General features: G+C 32.2%; 1 protein-coding gene and 1 pseudogene across 3 annotated transcripts; both read right to left on the bottom strand.

Annotated features, from left to right (window-relative positions):
* Positions 1–1,250: 1,250 nt before the first annotated feature.
* LOC107923143 (sm-like protein LSM2) lies at positions 1,251–6,399 on the bottom strand (annotated as a pseudogene).
* A 658-nt stretch (positions 6,400–7,057) lies between these two features.
* On the bottom strand, positions 7,058–11,277 carry LOC107924658 (BTB/POZ and MATH domain-containing protein 2). Of its 3 annotated transcripts, none has more exons than XR_001691822.2 (5): positions 10,606–11,277; positions 8,869–9,217; positions 8,178–8,454; positions 7,737–7,975; positions 7,365–7,552 (listed from the first exon to the last, which is right to left on the bottom strand). XR_001691822.2 is itself a non-coding variant. In XM_016855199.2 (4 exons), exons 1-4 carry the CDS (start codon positions 11,010–11,012, stop codon positions 7,374–7,376), a joined length of 1,212 nt encoding a protein of 403 aa, XP_016710688.1. In that variant the 5' UTR covers positions 11,013–11,277; the 3' UTR covers positions 7,058–7,373. The 3 variants fall into 3 exon arrangements, 1 of the variants encoding a protein (XP_016710688.1); XR_005904865.1 differs by having other exon boundaries at positions 7,404–7,552; positions 7,759–7,975; XM_016855199.2 differs by lacking the exon at positions 7,737–7,975 and having other exon boundaries at positions 7,058–7,552.
* Positions 11,278–16,569: the final 5,292 nt, after the last annotated feature.

Below are 16,569 nucleotides of genomic sequence, written 5' to 3'. Positions count from 1 at the left end.
GATCGATTGCCTTGAATATTATAACTTCTGGAGAATAAATAGAGTGTTTCTCAAATTGGTATTGATAATATAACTAGGAACGGTAATAACTGTAATAAACATGAAATATTTTCATTTTCGAGACAGCATCTTCAACAGTGGACATTTCACAGCATGCATTTTACACGTCTCTGATAAGTCAATATTCTTGCAGCAAATAAAATAAGGTAATCTATAAAAATAGTCAATTTTGTTTGTCTCAAGTTATATTTTAATCACTTTATGTTTGAAAGGTTACGTTTTAGTCACTTATATTACTATTTTGTTACGAAGAGATCACTCTACAGTTAAGTTTCGTTTTCTCTCTAACGGTAACGGTAATCCTACGTGGCAGTCCAACTAAATTTTAGATGTCAACTTGGATTTCTAACTGTTCATCTCCTCTTTTTAATTTTTCTTCAGTCTCTTCTTTTTTTCAATGATTTTTTTTTATTTGACTGGAAAAACTATTATTAAGATCAAAATAGTTGAAATCAAATTAACTGCTTCACAAAGATGGAGGTATGTCTTCTTTGCATTCTTCTCTCTTTTATTCAATACTAAAAAATAAAAAATATCTCTTTTATTCAATACTAAAAAATAAAAAATTAGATTTTTTATTATTTAATGAAAACCCTAAATTAAAATTCTTGATATGAATATTAACAACTAAAAGAATTTCAGATCAGAAAAAAAGATACCCACAAAGGGATGTGAACAAACAAGTCGATTCAGATCAGAAAAAATCGGATTGAGAAACTAATTATTCAAGAACGCGAAGAATTGAAAAATACAATGATTAGGAACAAAAACGATTACCATCTTCTTATTTGTCGACAACCACTTCATTTTAAGTTTTAGAACATAAATTTGTGGGTGAAGAAGACATACCTGGACTCTCCATTGAATCACCTTTTTGTACGTGAATACAAAATTTTGATGATAATAGCTTTTTTAGTCAATTAAAAAAGAAAACTAAAAAAAGGGAAAGATGAACGGTTTTTTAACTAAGATTTAGGGTTTAAAATTTTTAATTAATTAAATTTATTTAATAAAAAAATCTATTCTCATCCCATTAGAAAATTCAAGTTGGCACTTAAAATCTAGTTAGGCTGCCACGTAGTATTACCGTTAAGGAGATAACAGAACTTAACGGAAGAGTGATCACTTCATAACAAAATAATAGCATAAGTGAGTAAAACATAACATTTCAAACATAAGTGACTAAAATGTAACCTGAAACAAACAAAAGTTACTATTTTTGCAGTTTACCCAATAAAATATGTTGATAAACAAGCCAACATCAATTTGTGTGTACAAAGAAGGATCTCTTTCATTACTAAGTAACTTATCTTTGCTTAATTCAGAAACTATTAGAAGTATCTCAAGTCAGATGTTCATTAAAAAGTATTTCAGCCTCCCCGAGCTTCTCTTCTTGTGGCATCATGAAGCAATTCAATGTCGACTCCCTCGGGAGGTAGCTGGACGTACCTCACAACCGAACCCCTGATGAAACAGTTCCTCACTGAAAGTTGTAAACAGAAAGAAACATAGAAAGTTTCAAAATGCATATACTTTTTAAGAGAAAAGATGCACTAACCAAAACCTAGCAAAATCTATTTCATAAATGATCAACAGATTTGTATCAGGCTAGCCACAATAGAGGATCACTGTAGCTATACCTATCCATTGGATGAGTTGAATTGGCTTTAAATTGGACCAAGTCGAGTAAGTTCAGGTCAGTTTTGAGTTCAGTCATTTTGGGTTTAGGACAACTGGGTTCTCAGGTCAGGTCATCTCCAGTTCTGATCATTTCATATTTGGATCATTTCAGGCTTGAATAATTTTTGTTAGGATTTGAGTCATTTCTGGTTCAAAACATTTTCAGATTTGCGTTAGGTGGGTTTCGGTTACTGGCTTTTATGGTCAAATCAGGATTGAGACGAGTTATGGTTCAGATTATCGGGTTGAGCTTCTAGGTTGGCGACAGAATTGGCAGGTGTACTTATAGCAAACCCCAATAACATTGACAGGTTTATCTGGGTCCAAAACAAACCAATCTTTCATAGCAGCAAACAAGTTGGATTACATTGCTACTCTATTCTCAAAGCATCATGGGGCAAGATCACGTGATCAATTACTACATGGGTTTTCAAAGTTGAGCCGAATCCAATGCCAATATTGGGATGAAAGTCTCTCAGGTAATAGATAATACTGGGACGACTTCTTTCAGGTAACCATGATATTGACAAGGCATATTTTGCAGTACTGAGTGTAATGTTCCTGAATCCACTTTTCTGACCAAAAAAATAGGAACAAGAAGTTCCCGTAAAAAATACGAGTGCTTGTGGATTTTCACCTAAAGATAAACCTTAGAGGAATAAATTGGCATTCACATAACACAGGGAGACATACCAATCGTGCAAACAAAAAAAAAACAAAAAGTAAAGAACAATAGATGATAAGAGGAGACAATTTTTAACAGACGTAAAGGAAGAGCAAGGATTTTAGATGCAAAGAAGAAACGCTGGGGAGTGGCAATTTAAACTAAGATGAGAGGTTTTGGACTTTGGGGTGTTGAAAATGCAAAGTTTACTATATTCATCACCTCTCAAGTAAAACAATGGCGAATACTAGTTAAAGGCTAAATTATGAAATACCTGGCAGATACTCAGTACAAAATCAGCTAAAAAAGGAGATAACATAAATAAAGGAAGACAGTGTCACAGTGTAAAAAAGAACTGAAAAGCCCTAAATTCAGCTTCCATCATCTCATGTTTACCCTTTCCTGAGAGGGAGGGGAAGAGGGCGAGTGCAGAGACTAGAAGGACCCAATTTAATTTTTTTCCAAAAGAACCCTAAATCTTTATACACCTAATTTTAAAGTAATTCCTTGAAAAAATCCCAATGAAAATAAGAACATGGAGGTGGAAATCAATTAGCAGATGAAAGGGCGGGCATACCATGTGAGGATACTTGTCTTGATCGACAACCCTAGTATTCTCGAGCTTATTGATCAACGGAGTGAAGAGTTCCTCTAATTGCTAAATCATTCTTCAGCTCCACCGTCACTTCTCTTCCCACTAAGTCCTTGAAATACGAAAAAAACAACTGCAACCCCCAACAACAGAAAGAACAAAAAGATAATCGAAGGGGAACCCATTGGAATTAAGGGGAAATAGTTTCTGAACTCAATTGAATCTAAAAGATTATAATAAAAAAAATGGCAGCCAGAAAAAATATACGAAAAAGAGGAAAGGAAAAGAAGATTACCATGATTTTGATCCTCTAATCAGAAGCCGAGAGATATGTGAGAAATCTCCAGAAGTCGAGAAGAAGAGAAGGAAGCAGAGAACAGAAAGCAACGGAGGAAGAAGAAAATGAAAATTTCATTCCATAACTGAATGGTAACCAATTGCCCCCGCCTCTGCTGCTAAAAACTGTTGAAACACGAGGGAGGAGTTACAGGGAAATTGAATTTCGGTTAAACATCGTTATGTAAGCTGTAGTTATAGAACGCACCGTTTTCATTAAAGGGTGACATCTCATACCAAGCCATCGCACGTATGTTTTAACCTCAAGTTAAAACTTAAAAGACACTGTTTCATTAAATTAAGATACTAAACGTGCATTCGACTAACAACATAAATAGAAAGGAACAGAAAGGAAACATAACAGAATTAACAAAATTAAAATAGATATAAACTTATAAAAATTATAAAAAAATAATAATAATAAAATTTTGATTTAGACCAGTTAGCCCAAAATTAATAAGGGTTTTAATTCGAGGAAAGCTATCTTCAAAAAGACTAAAATGAACTCTATAGTTTAGAGTTTTACTGGACATTCTATTAATAAGATATGTAACTGTTAGCAAAGTCTCTCCCTAAAGATAATGTAATACCTGATTAGTGAACATCAAAGCTCTAGTTGCTTTCAAAAGATAATGGTTTTTTCTTTTCGCAATCACACTCTATTGTGGTGTATTTGTACAAGAGTTTTAGTAGACTATTTCATATTTGATTAAGAAAATGTCTAATTGGTCACTAAAACATTTTCTACCATTGTCACTTCGAAATATTTTTATTTTCACACCAATTTGTGTTTTCACTATAGTATAAAAAGATTAAAACACATTTTTAACATCAAACTTATATTTTAATAAAAACACCCAACAAATGCGAGTATGATCATAAATAAATGTGACAAACCAACATTTTCCTGAAAAAGTTGACTCTCGAAGGTCCTAAAATATCACTATGAATGAACGAAAAAAGGTTTGGAAGCTTTATATTTTTGAGGTAGAAATAATGACCAATGATGTTTAGCTAATTCACAAAGTTCACAGCGATATGAAGAAGGACTTTTATTCTTAAACAGATCAGATAACAAGTGACTTAAATAGTAAAAATTAGGGTGTCCAAGCCTATAATGCCAAATCATAACCTTATCAAAACTAGAAACATAGTTCAAACATAGAGTAGTTGTTGGTCGACTTAATGATAAGTAAACTCCACCAAATTTTTTAGCACTATCAATCATCCTCCTCAAGACCATGTCCTGAAATTTACACATAGATGAGTTAAATATAACACAACAATTCAAGGTCTGGGATAATTTATTGACAAATATGTGATTACATGTAAAACCAACAAAGGTGAAATTTTAATAGTACCTTTCCCTACTATTGTCGAGAATGACTCATTTGCTATTTTGATCTTTTTGTTTTCTACACAAGGTGTGTAACTTGATAAAAGGAAATGACTACTAGTCATGTGATCACTAGCTCCAGAATCAATTATCCACGTGTTTGTTTTACAAGGCTTGACACTGAAAAAACAAAAGAATCAATACTTGATTGGACAAAAAAGCAAGGAGTATTTGATGAGTTAAGAATAGAAGAATTCATTTGAAACTGTGGTGATTGAAAAAGCTTGTGTAAATGCTCTAGTTGTTCCTTAGTGAATAGAGACCCTTCTAGAGAACTTTGTTGCTCATGATTTCAATTAATCATTTGGAAAGCTCTGCTATCTCCAAATTGTGAACCACAACCATTGTCACTCTTATTTCTCTCGTTCATCGATTTTCCATGGAGCTTTCAGCACGTATCTCGAATGTGCCAATATTTTTTGCAAAGGTGGCAACAAGGTTTCTTTCTTTTTTCACTATCATTATCATTTTTAATAGTCACGAGAGCAGAAGTCATCGTTAGCTTCAAAACTTGGCCTTAACATTACTTTTCTCCTAGTCTTCTCTCTTCTAATCTCAAAAATAATCTCACCGAGTGTTGGAAGCAATTTTTCCCTAAGATCTGATATCTCACTTCGTCAAATTCTCTATTTAAACCAGCCAGAAATAAATAAACTCTCTCATTCTCTTCTTTTTTTCATAGTTTTTACACTATCTCTAGACACTCATTCATCATTATAACATTGATTTGGCTCTTGCCAAAGAGACATCTCGTTATAATAAAAAGTAACCTCATTTTCCCCTTGTCTAGCCTTCCACAGTTTTATTTTTGACTCAAAGATCCGTGAAGCATTTTCTAAATCTAACTAGGTATCTTTCATAGTGTCTCAAACATCTTTAACAGTCGAGAGAAAAAAAAATTTACCTATGGATGCTTCCATGAAATTGATAAGCCACACAATTATTATAGAATTTTCTAACCTCCACGTGCTTATCCTTGGATCGCCCACCTATGGTTGCTCGACTTCCCCAATTAAATGTCCTAGCTTATCGCACCCATTAATTGCTAACTTCACGGACTGCGACCATTCGAGGTAATTATTGCCATTCCGCTTGTGAAATGTTAGCTAAAAAGAGAGGTGAGACGCCTTTGTCCCTTGAGTCATTGCACTCTCAGTAATTGTTCCGACGGCAAAACTTTGTATCTCTATTTGGTTGCTGAATCTCTTATCTTTAGTGAAGTTTGTTTTAGCCATAGTGTTATTGGAGATATAAAGTTTGTTTTAGCCATAGTGTTATTGGAGATATAACCCAGCTTTTATACCATGAAAGCTTTCAAAAGAGTATTTAATAAAACTGTTCTAATTTTATTAAATACAAAATTAAATTTAAATACAAAAAAGACTTACAACATAACTACAAAATTAATTCCCTTATTCTAGTAAACAACTAAAAAATAAATAAATAAAATTCTAACAAATCTCAATTGATTATTCTAAGACTTATTTATCTAAATAGCAAAAAAATATCCCAAAATATATGGGTTTCAACACGTATTTCAACAAAATCATCTTTCAAACATCTCTCCAACTTGATGTCCCATTCAGATAACTCAATTTGAAGTTTCGTCACCTCCGGTTGAAGATGGGTAAACTCCTTTTGTAGCTGCGTTGAAATTCCATCACCGGCCATTGAGGATTGTCTTGCTCTGATATCTTGTTAAAAGAAATCTCCAGAAGTCCACAAGAAGAGAAGGAAGCCATGGAGGAGGAAGAAAATGAAAATTTTATTCCATAACAGAATGGTAACAAATTGCCCCTTGCCTCTGCTGTTAAAAGGAAATTGAATTTCGATTAAAGCTCGTTACGTACCGCTGTAGTCATGAAACGCACCGATTCATAAACAGTGACATCCCATACCATGCCTTAACACACACCGTTTCATTAAATTATGATCCTAAATGATGCTTTCGACTAACAACATTAACAGGAAAGAACAAAAAGGAAAACATAACAGAAATAACAGAAAAGGAAATCCAAATTACAGCAATAAAATATTATCCCTGAAAAAGATAGTTTTCAGGGTTTTGTTGCGAAGAAAATTAAAATAAGAATTTGATGGAGCACAGCCGGTAACCTTCCTAAAGCTGAACCGAGTTGCACAACGAAAACCAAACTTATTACTTAACCACTCCATTACTCAATTACGAATATAGCCCCACCTTTCTTTCATAAGTATGAGGCTTTTCTGCCATAATTGAATTTCTTCAGATTTTTTTTTCTTTTTAAATGTCAAAAAGAAGTTTCCACATTGAGCTTCAAATAATTCGAAATCAGAACAACTCCCCACATTAAATTATTTTACTCCTCAGCATTTATTTTATTCATAACGTCACCCAATTCAAAATATTCGCAGAATTCATGTAAAATTAGCAACTGATTCATGCGTTCTTCAAACAAACATCAGGGGGAGCTTCAATTTTGGAGAACTTAGGAAACAGATGGACACCAAATGAACAACTGCATTTACATCTCTTACTGAAAAAACAACAAAACCTTTTACTACTGGAACAACTTTTTTCCTAATCCTACAGAAATTTATATTTTCCTTAAAGAAAGAAAAAAAAATCATTTGCTTTTCCTTTTCAACTACAAAAGCTGCAGCTACTATAGCCGTTGCTTCACCCGCCTACCATTGGCATCACTTCCGTCGAGGATGGCTTCATTCCCATGTCTGCATACGATCACTGGGTGTTCATTCACTCTAGCCACATACTCCAATAGCTCAGTCAGGACAGAAGGGCAACTTTGCTTCAAGTACTCAAAACCATCAGTTTGCATTACAGCTGCAAACAAGAAAATTAAACCAGCGGTTCAGTTAAGAAACATTGTTAGAAAGAACACACCGTTGATTTTCATCCAACTAAGATAACTTACAACCGCAATGCTGACAATGGGATAAATCTTGTAACAACTATGGATATTTAAAAGTCATACTTCAGACGTTTATTAGATTGCAACAACTCTTACATAATGAATATGAAGTCATTACCCCCTGAAATCCCAAATGAGGGATACAGGATAACTGTATAAAGGCCGGAAAAGTCTGAGATCTCAACAAAAGCTTGTAACAGGCCCTATGCATTTGTTATATCTGTTCGCAAGAAAAATGGTTGCACCATATCATGGAGGATAAGACACAATTGCACCACATGGAACTCCAAGGTCAGACCAGCTTTGACTGCATTAAGCAGTGGCATTTGTGTGACCTATATAAATGTAAGACATATCCGAATAAATGTTCAAACCTATTGTCTTTCCACCCAATCTACAAGGCTTAAAAGCAAGGGCCCGGAAATAAGGAGCTAGAAGATGACTTCCTAGGATTTTATCTAAAAACAATTCTCACCAACTTGTCTGCCTGCGGTGAGCAGTCCATAATTTCAAAGATTTCCAGTTTAAAAGACTCACCCCTTAGATTTTCGGGCATTGCAACAAACTTGAGACACACAGCTTTCAGTCGGAAACAATGGTGTTGTTCAGCCAAGGCCAAAGTAGTTGCCACAGTGTTAATGGCAACAACCTCACAAAGGTTAGCCTCACACATTAGTCGCAGCCTGTCTAGTCCATACCTATCAGCAGATGCGAGCAGATGTTGAGACATCAAAGTAGAGGCCCACTTTGAGGTGAGACCAGTGAGCTCCTCCATGTCGGGAAGAGAATCCCAGTATATAAAATGAAGTAGGGCCTGAAATGTGCAAAATATGGCATAGAGACAATCCTTTATCAGTAATCAGTACAATAATTGCGTACACATTAGTAGTCAATTTACTTTAGCTTGACAAGTAAATTATAGATACTTAAAATATGGCATGAATATTTTTCAGAAATGCAAAGACAAATACATCTTGACCACCCGCACATGCTTTATATGAAGCAATTAACTAAAAGCTTAAGACAATACATGCTATGATTCTGATTTCAGACTACTAAAATCAGACACTACAGCATATGGTTTCTAATGCGAAGTTTCCATAACTACTTATTCACATCAGGCATGCTATCAATGGGAAGTAGCCATCATGAATCTGAGTCCAGTGAATGCTATAAGAAGTAGCATGAGCTTTAGTCCTACATAACAGGAGGAGGTATTGCACTGAACCTTAAAAACAGGAGCTTCCATATCTTCAACTTCTATTTGCTTTGTATTATGATCCTTCATTGGACCAAAAAGTTGTGCCCTAAACACGGGTGAACGAGCAGCAAGTACCAACTTGTGGGCTGGAAAGAATTCCCCATCAACTTCAAAGCTAACATCAGTTTGCTTTCCACTTTCTAGTAGCTGTCCAAAATGATGACCAATGTTTGAAGGCGGAACAGCTATGGAGAAAATCTTAGGACCCTCAGTATGTGACATAACAACGCCAACACTACAGTGAACAGATAGACAATCATCCTTGAGGTAGTCTGATTGTTCCAGTAGCGTTCTTTTGAAAAATCGTTTATATCCCCTGTGTCAAATCAAACTAATTACTTCACTACTCACCAAAAGTTTTGATATGCAATTGGAAGGGAAACAAACAAATATTCTTCTTCAGTTAGCTCATTGTTTTTTTTTTTTTTTTTCTTTTGGGGCGGAGGGGGGAAGCAAAAGAGACTGAAGGAATCAAAACCTGGAACTTGACAAATCCCCCAACAAACATTCAGTTAAGAACTTATGGGAAAACCAGCTAATCCAAAATTCTGAAATATCACAACCCAAAAATATATAACTAACATTTAACATCTAGTTAGTTAAAGTCAGACATAATGAACACCCAGACAATGAGGCAAACAAAAGCTACAAACAATGGAGTTATTCAATTAGGCTAGAAATAGTGTTGTTGCATATATCTTTGTGGATCATTTCTGACAGGATTGTACTTGTAACCAAATTGTTTTATGATGCCACAAAATACACAAGCTGCAGTGAGGTCAAACTGTATGGATTGACATCAAGCACAAGAAGCATGGCTTCAGAAAATAATCAATGTAGACAAACAATCAAACTGTAGGCACTACGCAAAATACTAGAATTAAAATATATTAAACATATTAAAAAAAGAACCTCAAAACTTAAACATTAGCCTCAAAACATTCAATTTTAGTACAATATCCAATAAAAAGTAACCCATACACATGCAAAGCTCGAAATTGCAAACCAGACATATTACCAAATTCAAATTAAGAGTACATGTCATATAATCTCAATGAGGCGAGACAAATGACAGAGAAAACCAAAATAATAGTACTAGTAGTGAATGTTAAAGTCAGCCAGGAACTTAGCTAGCTAACAATAATGGGAAAAGAATAATGCACTGGCAAGTAACATAGAATAGTGGCTAATAGCATCTAGGCCACTAACCAATTTTAACAAAATTCTTGAAACATTATGATCAGCCAGCCACCCCAACTTCTTTTGATTTCAAAAAAAATATAACACCAGATAGAAGTTCATTCCTCAATTTCTTCTAACATGTTGCTATCTACCATAATAGGCAACACACTTGTCATGCAAACATCCCAACTCCGTACGAATCAACATAAAGCTCAAAAATGAAGCAGAAAAAGGCCCAGGACCCATCCTTTTGTCAACCTGGGAATAAAAAATTACAGAACAGGAAACACAACCAACCCATCGAGCAGTTCTTAAAGGGTAGCAATACACTTTAAACTCCGTAAAACATTACGACAGAGGACCAAGAGTCATGATTAACAATGTCAAACCCTCAAAACCGACCAAAACATCAATCAACCCAAAGATAACTCGCCATTGTAAAGCCTAAAAAAACCACCCCCTAGCTCCAACGAAAAACCAAGCCAAAGACCAATCCAGTGAAAAAAAAAGAAGAAAATTTACCACATGCTGCCGCGATACTTAAGCGTATAGGGCCCACTCTCAAGCGTCCTCCCAAAATGGCTATGAACCTTATGCCTCTCTTTGCCGCTTTGATCCAAAAGTGTGAGCTCAAAGAGCGCCCTAATGTCGGTCCCCTCGCTCGCCAAGGCAATGAACAACGAAATGTAGGCGGCATTGTCTTCGGGGCTTTTCCCATCGGGATAAAAATAGATCGCCCACAAATATCCACCCACCATGAATGTGTCTGAAGCTATGTATTTGCCAATCCCAGAACCTTTCGACAGCGAATACCCCGTGATCTTGAACTGATGTGACCCGTTCACCGTCTCCGTCACCGACGTCGACGTCGTGGTGGCGCTGACGGAGGAGGTCGATGGCTTCAACGTTTCCCGTAAAACCCTCCCCATATTCCCCCAGAGAAAATAGTAATTTCCTTAACCTGGAATTGTAGCTTTTTAAAACTTTCTTCTCTGTTAAAATCGATAAGGATTTTCTAGGGAAGAGGTTCTTTGAGAAAATTTAGGTTTCTTTTCTTGCTTTCTGTTATTACGAGAATGAATTTCTAGGGTTTCCAAGAGAGAGAACAGAAAAAAGGGGAGATAATTGAAGATGGTGACTGTATCGGTATACGTAATTGTAAGGAAATTCAAGTTACCAATCAACTTATATAGAGTTTCAATTCTCTTTCAATTTGATAATATAACTAAAATTTTGTCATTTTTTTAAAATTCCTTTTTTTTATTAATTGGATTGATAAAAAAAATATTTATCAATTTCAATTAACATTTAAATTCATTTTCTTTTACATATTCTGTTATGGATGCGAAAAATATTATTAAGGTTTGTGTCTTTGAACCTAAACCATTTTGTTGTGTCATTGGCGAGTGACATGGTCTCCTCATGTAAAATAAGTAGAAAAAAAGTAGGTTTCATTTCCAATAAATTTAAAATTAGATACATTTATTGTTTTCTTTGACCAAAAATTCTCGCAATCATGCATCAATGATTAGTAATAAGAAATATAATAGTGATGACATCTAGTTGATATTGGCATCTTTGCAAGTATCAGTTCGCTTACCCATCAGCCATTTCTTAATATCATCTTTAATAGTGGCATCGATCTTTGCCATCCCTAGGGTATCAAGGGAAGAGCCACCTGTATCAATTACATGTGGGGTTTTCCACGAAAACAAGATGATAGTAGGAGATCCAGGAAATTCTTAAATATATAATTTTTAATAATAATTATTATAATATATTTATTGTAGTATGTTTAATTATTCTTTTTCCATATGTGGATAATTTGTATGTTTGTTAATAAAGTACATGTTGAGCTCTTGACATTAAATCAATTCTGACTTGAATTTAAAAGTATTTTGGATTATTATAATTATTTGAATATTATTTAAATAATCATTCTATCCTAACTAAGGATATTACGTTCATTATCTAATGGTAAGACAACTAACTGGATCTCCTTCATCATATGCATCAAGAATGGTAAGCCAATCTCCTTGGTCTCAGGATCCGAATTTAGCATATCAAGCTAGTTATTCTGAAGTTATAAAAAGAGCAAAAAATTTGTTGAAACAACAACAAATTCCAGAAATAAAAGATTTTTATAATCCAGGTTTACCAAGTGAAATTTATAAATACATTAATGAAATATGGAAAACCCATATTTTAGAACAAAGAGCAAATTTTAGACGAGCTCTTACAAAATTTTCGCAATTTTTAGTTGAAAAAACAACTAAAGAAAACGAAGCACATGATTTATTATTAAAAGCTGTTTTATAAAGAGATTGGGAATAACTCAAAATAGAGCATATAAATATCAATGAGATAATCTTATTGATATATTCCAGTATTTTATTCATAAAGGAACAAGTAGTCCCATTATGAATAAAATGTTCAGAATATGTTTATATAACAAAGTTAAGAAAATATTGCCAGGAGAAATTTTTGGAAAAATTAATAGAATTATCTGCAACCAGCAGAATCAATTTAAAAAGGTCTTTTCTGAATACTTTTTACAAACATATGTTTTTTTAAATGAAATAGGAGAAGAAATTCCTACTATAAAATTCAGACTAGATCATGAACCATTTGATATAAACAGTATTGAATGGGGTTTTGTTAGAGAAATTGTAATACAAAACTTTTCTTTTCATTTATTAAAAAAATTTCCTGCTATTATAAAAGCTATATTATCACTTTTGGTATATCAAGATGATTTTTATTACTATTTTTATATCCAAATAAGTAGTCTTATTGGTATTGCTGAAAAAGAGCGATTTTATCAACCATATCAAATTTGGATTATTCAAAGAATTATTGATAGTCCTTATTTATCAGCAGTCAAAGAAGATAAAATAATATAAAAATAATTTACTAATAAAATTATCTAAAATATTTAAATTATCTTCAGAAGAGTCATATTCTACTGTTAATAGAAATAAAAAATTTAAAAAACAGAAAAGAAAAAATATTACTCAACAAAAATATGATTTTCAATCTTATAAAGAATTAATAGAACATTGAAAAATCAGATTTACTAAAAGTACTGATAAAAATGAAAGAATAGAATATTTAAAATTAATAGAAGAACTTTATGAAAAATATAAAGATCTATTTACTCAGTTTAATTACCGTTATATGTTAAATTATGATACTACAGAAAGTAGTAGTTCTAGTAATTCAGACAATCAAGAAGATTTAAATGTTCCAGAACCAATGGATACTGATCAAACAGATCCTTATGGTAAAGAAAACTTCTATTAATTCAAATTATAAATATTTTTAATAAAAGTATTTTGATATTTATATTATTTATAATTTCAGACTGTAAATTATAAATGGTTTTTATTTATCAAGATAGTTATTTTATTAAAAGTAAAATGAATGGTTTTACAAAGAGATAGTGTTTACAAAGAGAGAATACTGAAAGTAAAAGAAAAGATTTCTAAGCTATTTTTCGATGCCTTGTTTAGGCTTCTTACGTTGCTATTTATAGCAGAATTTCAAAGTTCTATTTAATTTTTCTTCAATTCCGAATAGTGTTTCTGATAAGGATGAATTTATTGTTGCTTCTACGTGTATTGTCAGTTGTCTTATCATATATTGGTCCGTACATGGATGCCTTAATTTTCAATTTACTGCCAATCTTGAAAATCTACTTGAAAGTCTTCTTGACTCTCCACGTGGTCTTTATTTTGTCTTTATCTTTCTTGGATATTGTCAAGGTTCCACGTTTCTATTTCGTCCAGATGTAAAGATTCTGGTGATAGTCTTGGTGAATTCCAAGTCTCCCACGTGTTCTTGATTTCTTCAATTATTTCTGAAGGAAAATCATCTATTTCTATATCTGCTATTTTCTTTAGCAGTTGTATGGATTCTTCATCTCTTGTTTTCTGGACTACGCCAGTGTCATTAGCTACTATTCTTTTTCCATCGGTGGATAATTTGTATGTTTGTTGATGAAGTACATGTTGAGCTGTTGACATTAAATCAATTCCGGCTTGTATTTGAAAGTATTTTGGATTATTGTAACACTTGTCAATGGTTTTTGTCAAGTGTTTTTTATCTTCTTTGACTGCTGATAAATGAGGACTATCAATCATTCTTTGAATAATCCAAATTTGATATGGTTGATAAAATCGCTCTTTTTCAGTAATACCAATAAGACTACTTATTTGGATATAAAAATAGTAATAAAAATCATCTTGATATACCAAAAGTGATAATATAGCTTTTATAATAGCAGGAAAATTTTTTAATAAATGAAAAGAAAAGTTTTGTATTACAATTTCTCTGACAAAACCCCATTCAATACTGTTTATATCAAATGGTTCATGATCTAGTCTGAATTTTATAGTAGGAATTTCTTCTCCTATTTCATTTAGTAAAACATATGTTTGTAAAAAGTATTCAGAAAAGATCTTTTTTAAATTGATCCTGCTGGTTGCAGATAATTCTATTGATTTTTCCAAAAATTTCTCCTGGCAATATTTTCTTAACTTTGTTATATAAACATATTCTGAACATTTTATTCATAATGGGACTACTTGCTCCTTTATGAATAAAATATTGTAATATATCAATAAGATTATTTATCTCATTGATATTTATATACTCTATTTCGAGTTCTTCCCAGTATCTGTATAAAACATCTTTTAATAATAAATCATGTGCTTCGTTTTCTTTAGTTGTTTTTCCAACTAAAAATTGCGAAAACTTTGTAAGAGCTTGTCTAAAATTTGCTCTTTGTTCTAAAATATGGGTTTTCCATATTTCATTAATGTATTTATAAATTTCACTTGGTAAACCTAGATTATAAAAATCTTTTATTTCTGGAATTTGTTGTTGTTTCAACAAATTTTCTGCTCCTTTTATAACTTCAGAATAATTAGTTTGATATGCTAAATTTGGATCCTGAGACCAAGGAGATTGGCTTATTGTTCTTGGATGGTATTGGCTTACCATTCTTGATGCATATGATGAAGGAGATCCAGTTGGTTGTCTTACCATTGGATAAGGAACGTAATATCCTTGGTTAGGATAGAATGATGTTAATATAGGAGTAAATCCTTGATTAGGATTTATTTGCTTTCCTTTGTTGGGTTTTTTATGGACAGTAGTCCATTCCCCTACTTGTTCTAGAGGTTTTTTACCTCTATCCATAAGGCCTGCTAAGATAATCAACAATAATATTATCAGTGCCTTTTACATATAAAACTTCAAAATTAAAACTACATAATTCATTATATAATCTAATTCTTCTAGGTACATTTTCTAAACTATTATTAGTAAGAAATTGTTTAACTGCCCGATTGTCAGTTTTAATAATAAAATTTTCAGATGCTAGATATATAAGAAAGGTTTTTATTGCTTTTTTAATAGCTAATAATTCTTTTTCATATAAGGTTTTTATTGCTTTTTTAATAGCTAATAATTCTTTTTCATATATAGCATAATTAACTTCATTTGGTTTAAATTTTTCAGAAATATATCCACATATTAGTTCTTCATTTTTTGCTGTTTTAGCCTTTAAAATACATCCCCAATAATTTTGTGATGCATCTGTTTCTAAAATTAATCTATCGCCTTGTTTTGGTAAATAGACTTTTGGGGTATAATTTATTTCTGATTTTACATTTTTAATAATTTTCGAGTCTTTTTTAGACCAGCTAAAAGTTTTATCCTTTTTTAATTTTTCATATAAGTCACCTATTTTTTTAGATAAGTTAGGAAAGAAGTTTCGTCCATAATTAACTATTCCTAAAAATTGTTGAAGTTGTTTTTGATCTTTAATTTCTTCAGGAAATTCTTTTATTTTTACTATAATATGATCTTGTAGTTTAAGACCATCAGTAGATAAATTTAATCCTAAAAATTATATTTCTGTTTTTTCTAATTCTATTTTCTTAAGACTCAAAATAATTCCATATTTTATGAATTCTTGAGAGATAATATTTAAATGTTTTCTATGTTTTTCCAGAGTTTCTGAAAATATTAAAATATCATCTATATAAACTACACAAAATTTTTATATTTATTAAATATAGAATCCATCCATATTTGGAAGATTTGAGGTGCATTACATAACCCGAATGGCATTACTTTCCATTGATAATGACCATTAGGTGCACTAAAGGCTGTTAATGATTTAGATTCATCAGTTAGTATTATTTGTCAAAATCCTGATTTACAATCAAATTTACTAAAGTATTTTGCTTGTTTAGCTTGATTAATCAAAACATCTTTTCGTGGAATAAAGTATCCATCAAAAACAGTATTTTGATTTAGTCTTTTATAATTAATTACCATCCTAGCTTTTCCCCTTTTTATTTCTGCATGGTTTCTTACCATAAAAGCTGGGCTTGAATGTGGACTATTAATTTTTTCTATTAATCATTTTTCCAATAATTCCTTGATTTGTGTATCAAATTCTTCTATATCTTGTTT

Source organism: Gossypium hirsutum, chromosome A11 (genome assembly GCF_007990345.1).
Source record: "Gossypium hirsutum isolate 1008001.06 chromosome A11, Gossypium_hirsutum_v2.1, whole genome shotgun sequence".
Classification (NCBI taxonomy): Eukaryota; Viridiplantae; Streptophyta; class Magnoliopsida; order Malvales; family Malvaceae; genus Gossypium; species Gossypium hirsutum.
The sequence above is the reverse complement of the archived record's forward strand: the minus strand, read 5'-3'. Positions and strand labels throughout refer to the sequence as shown.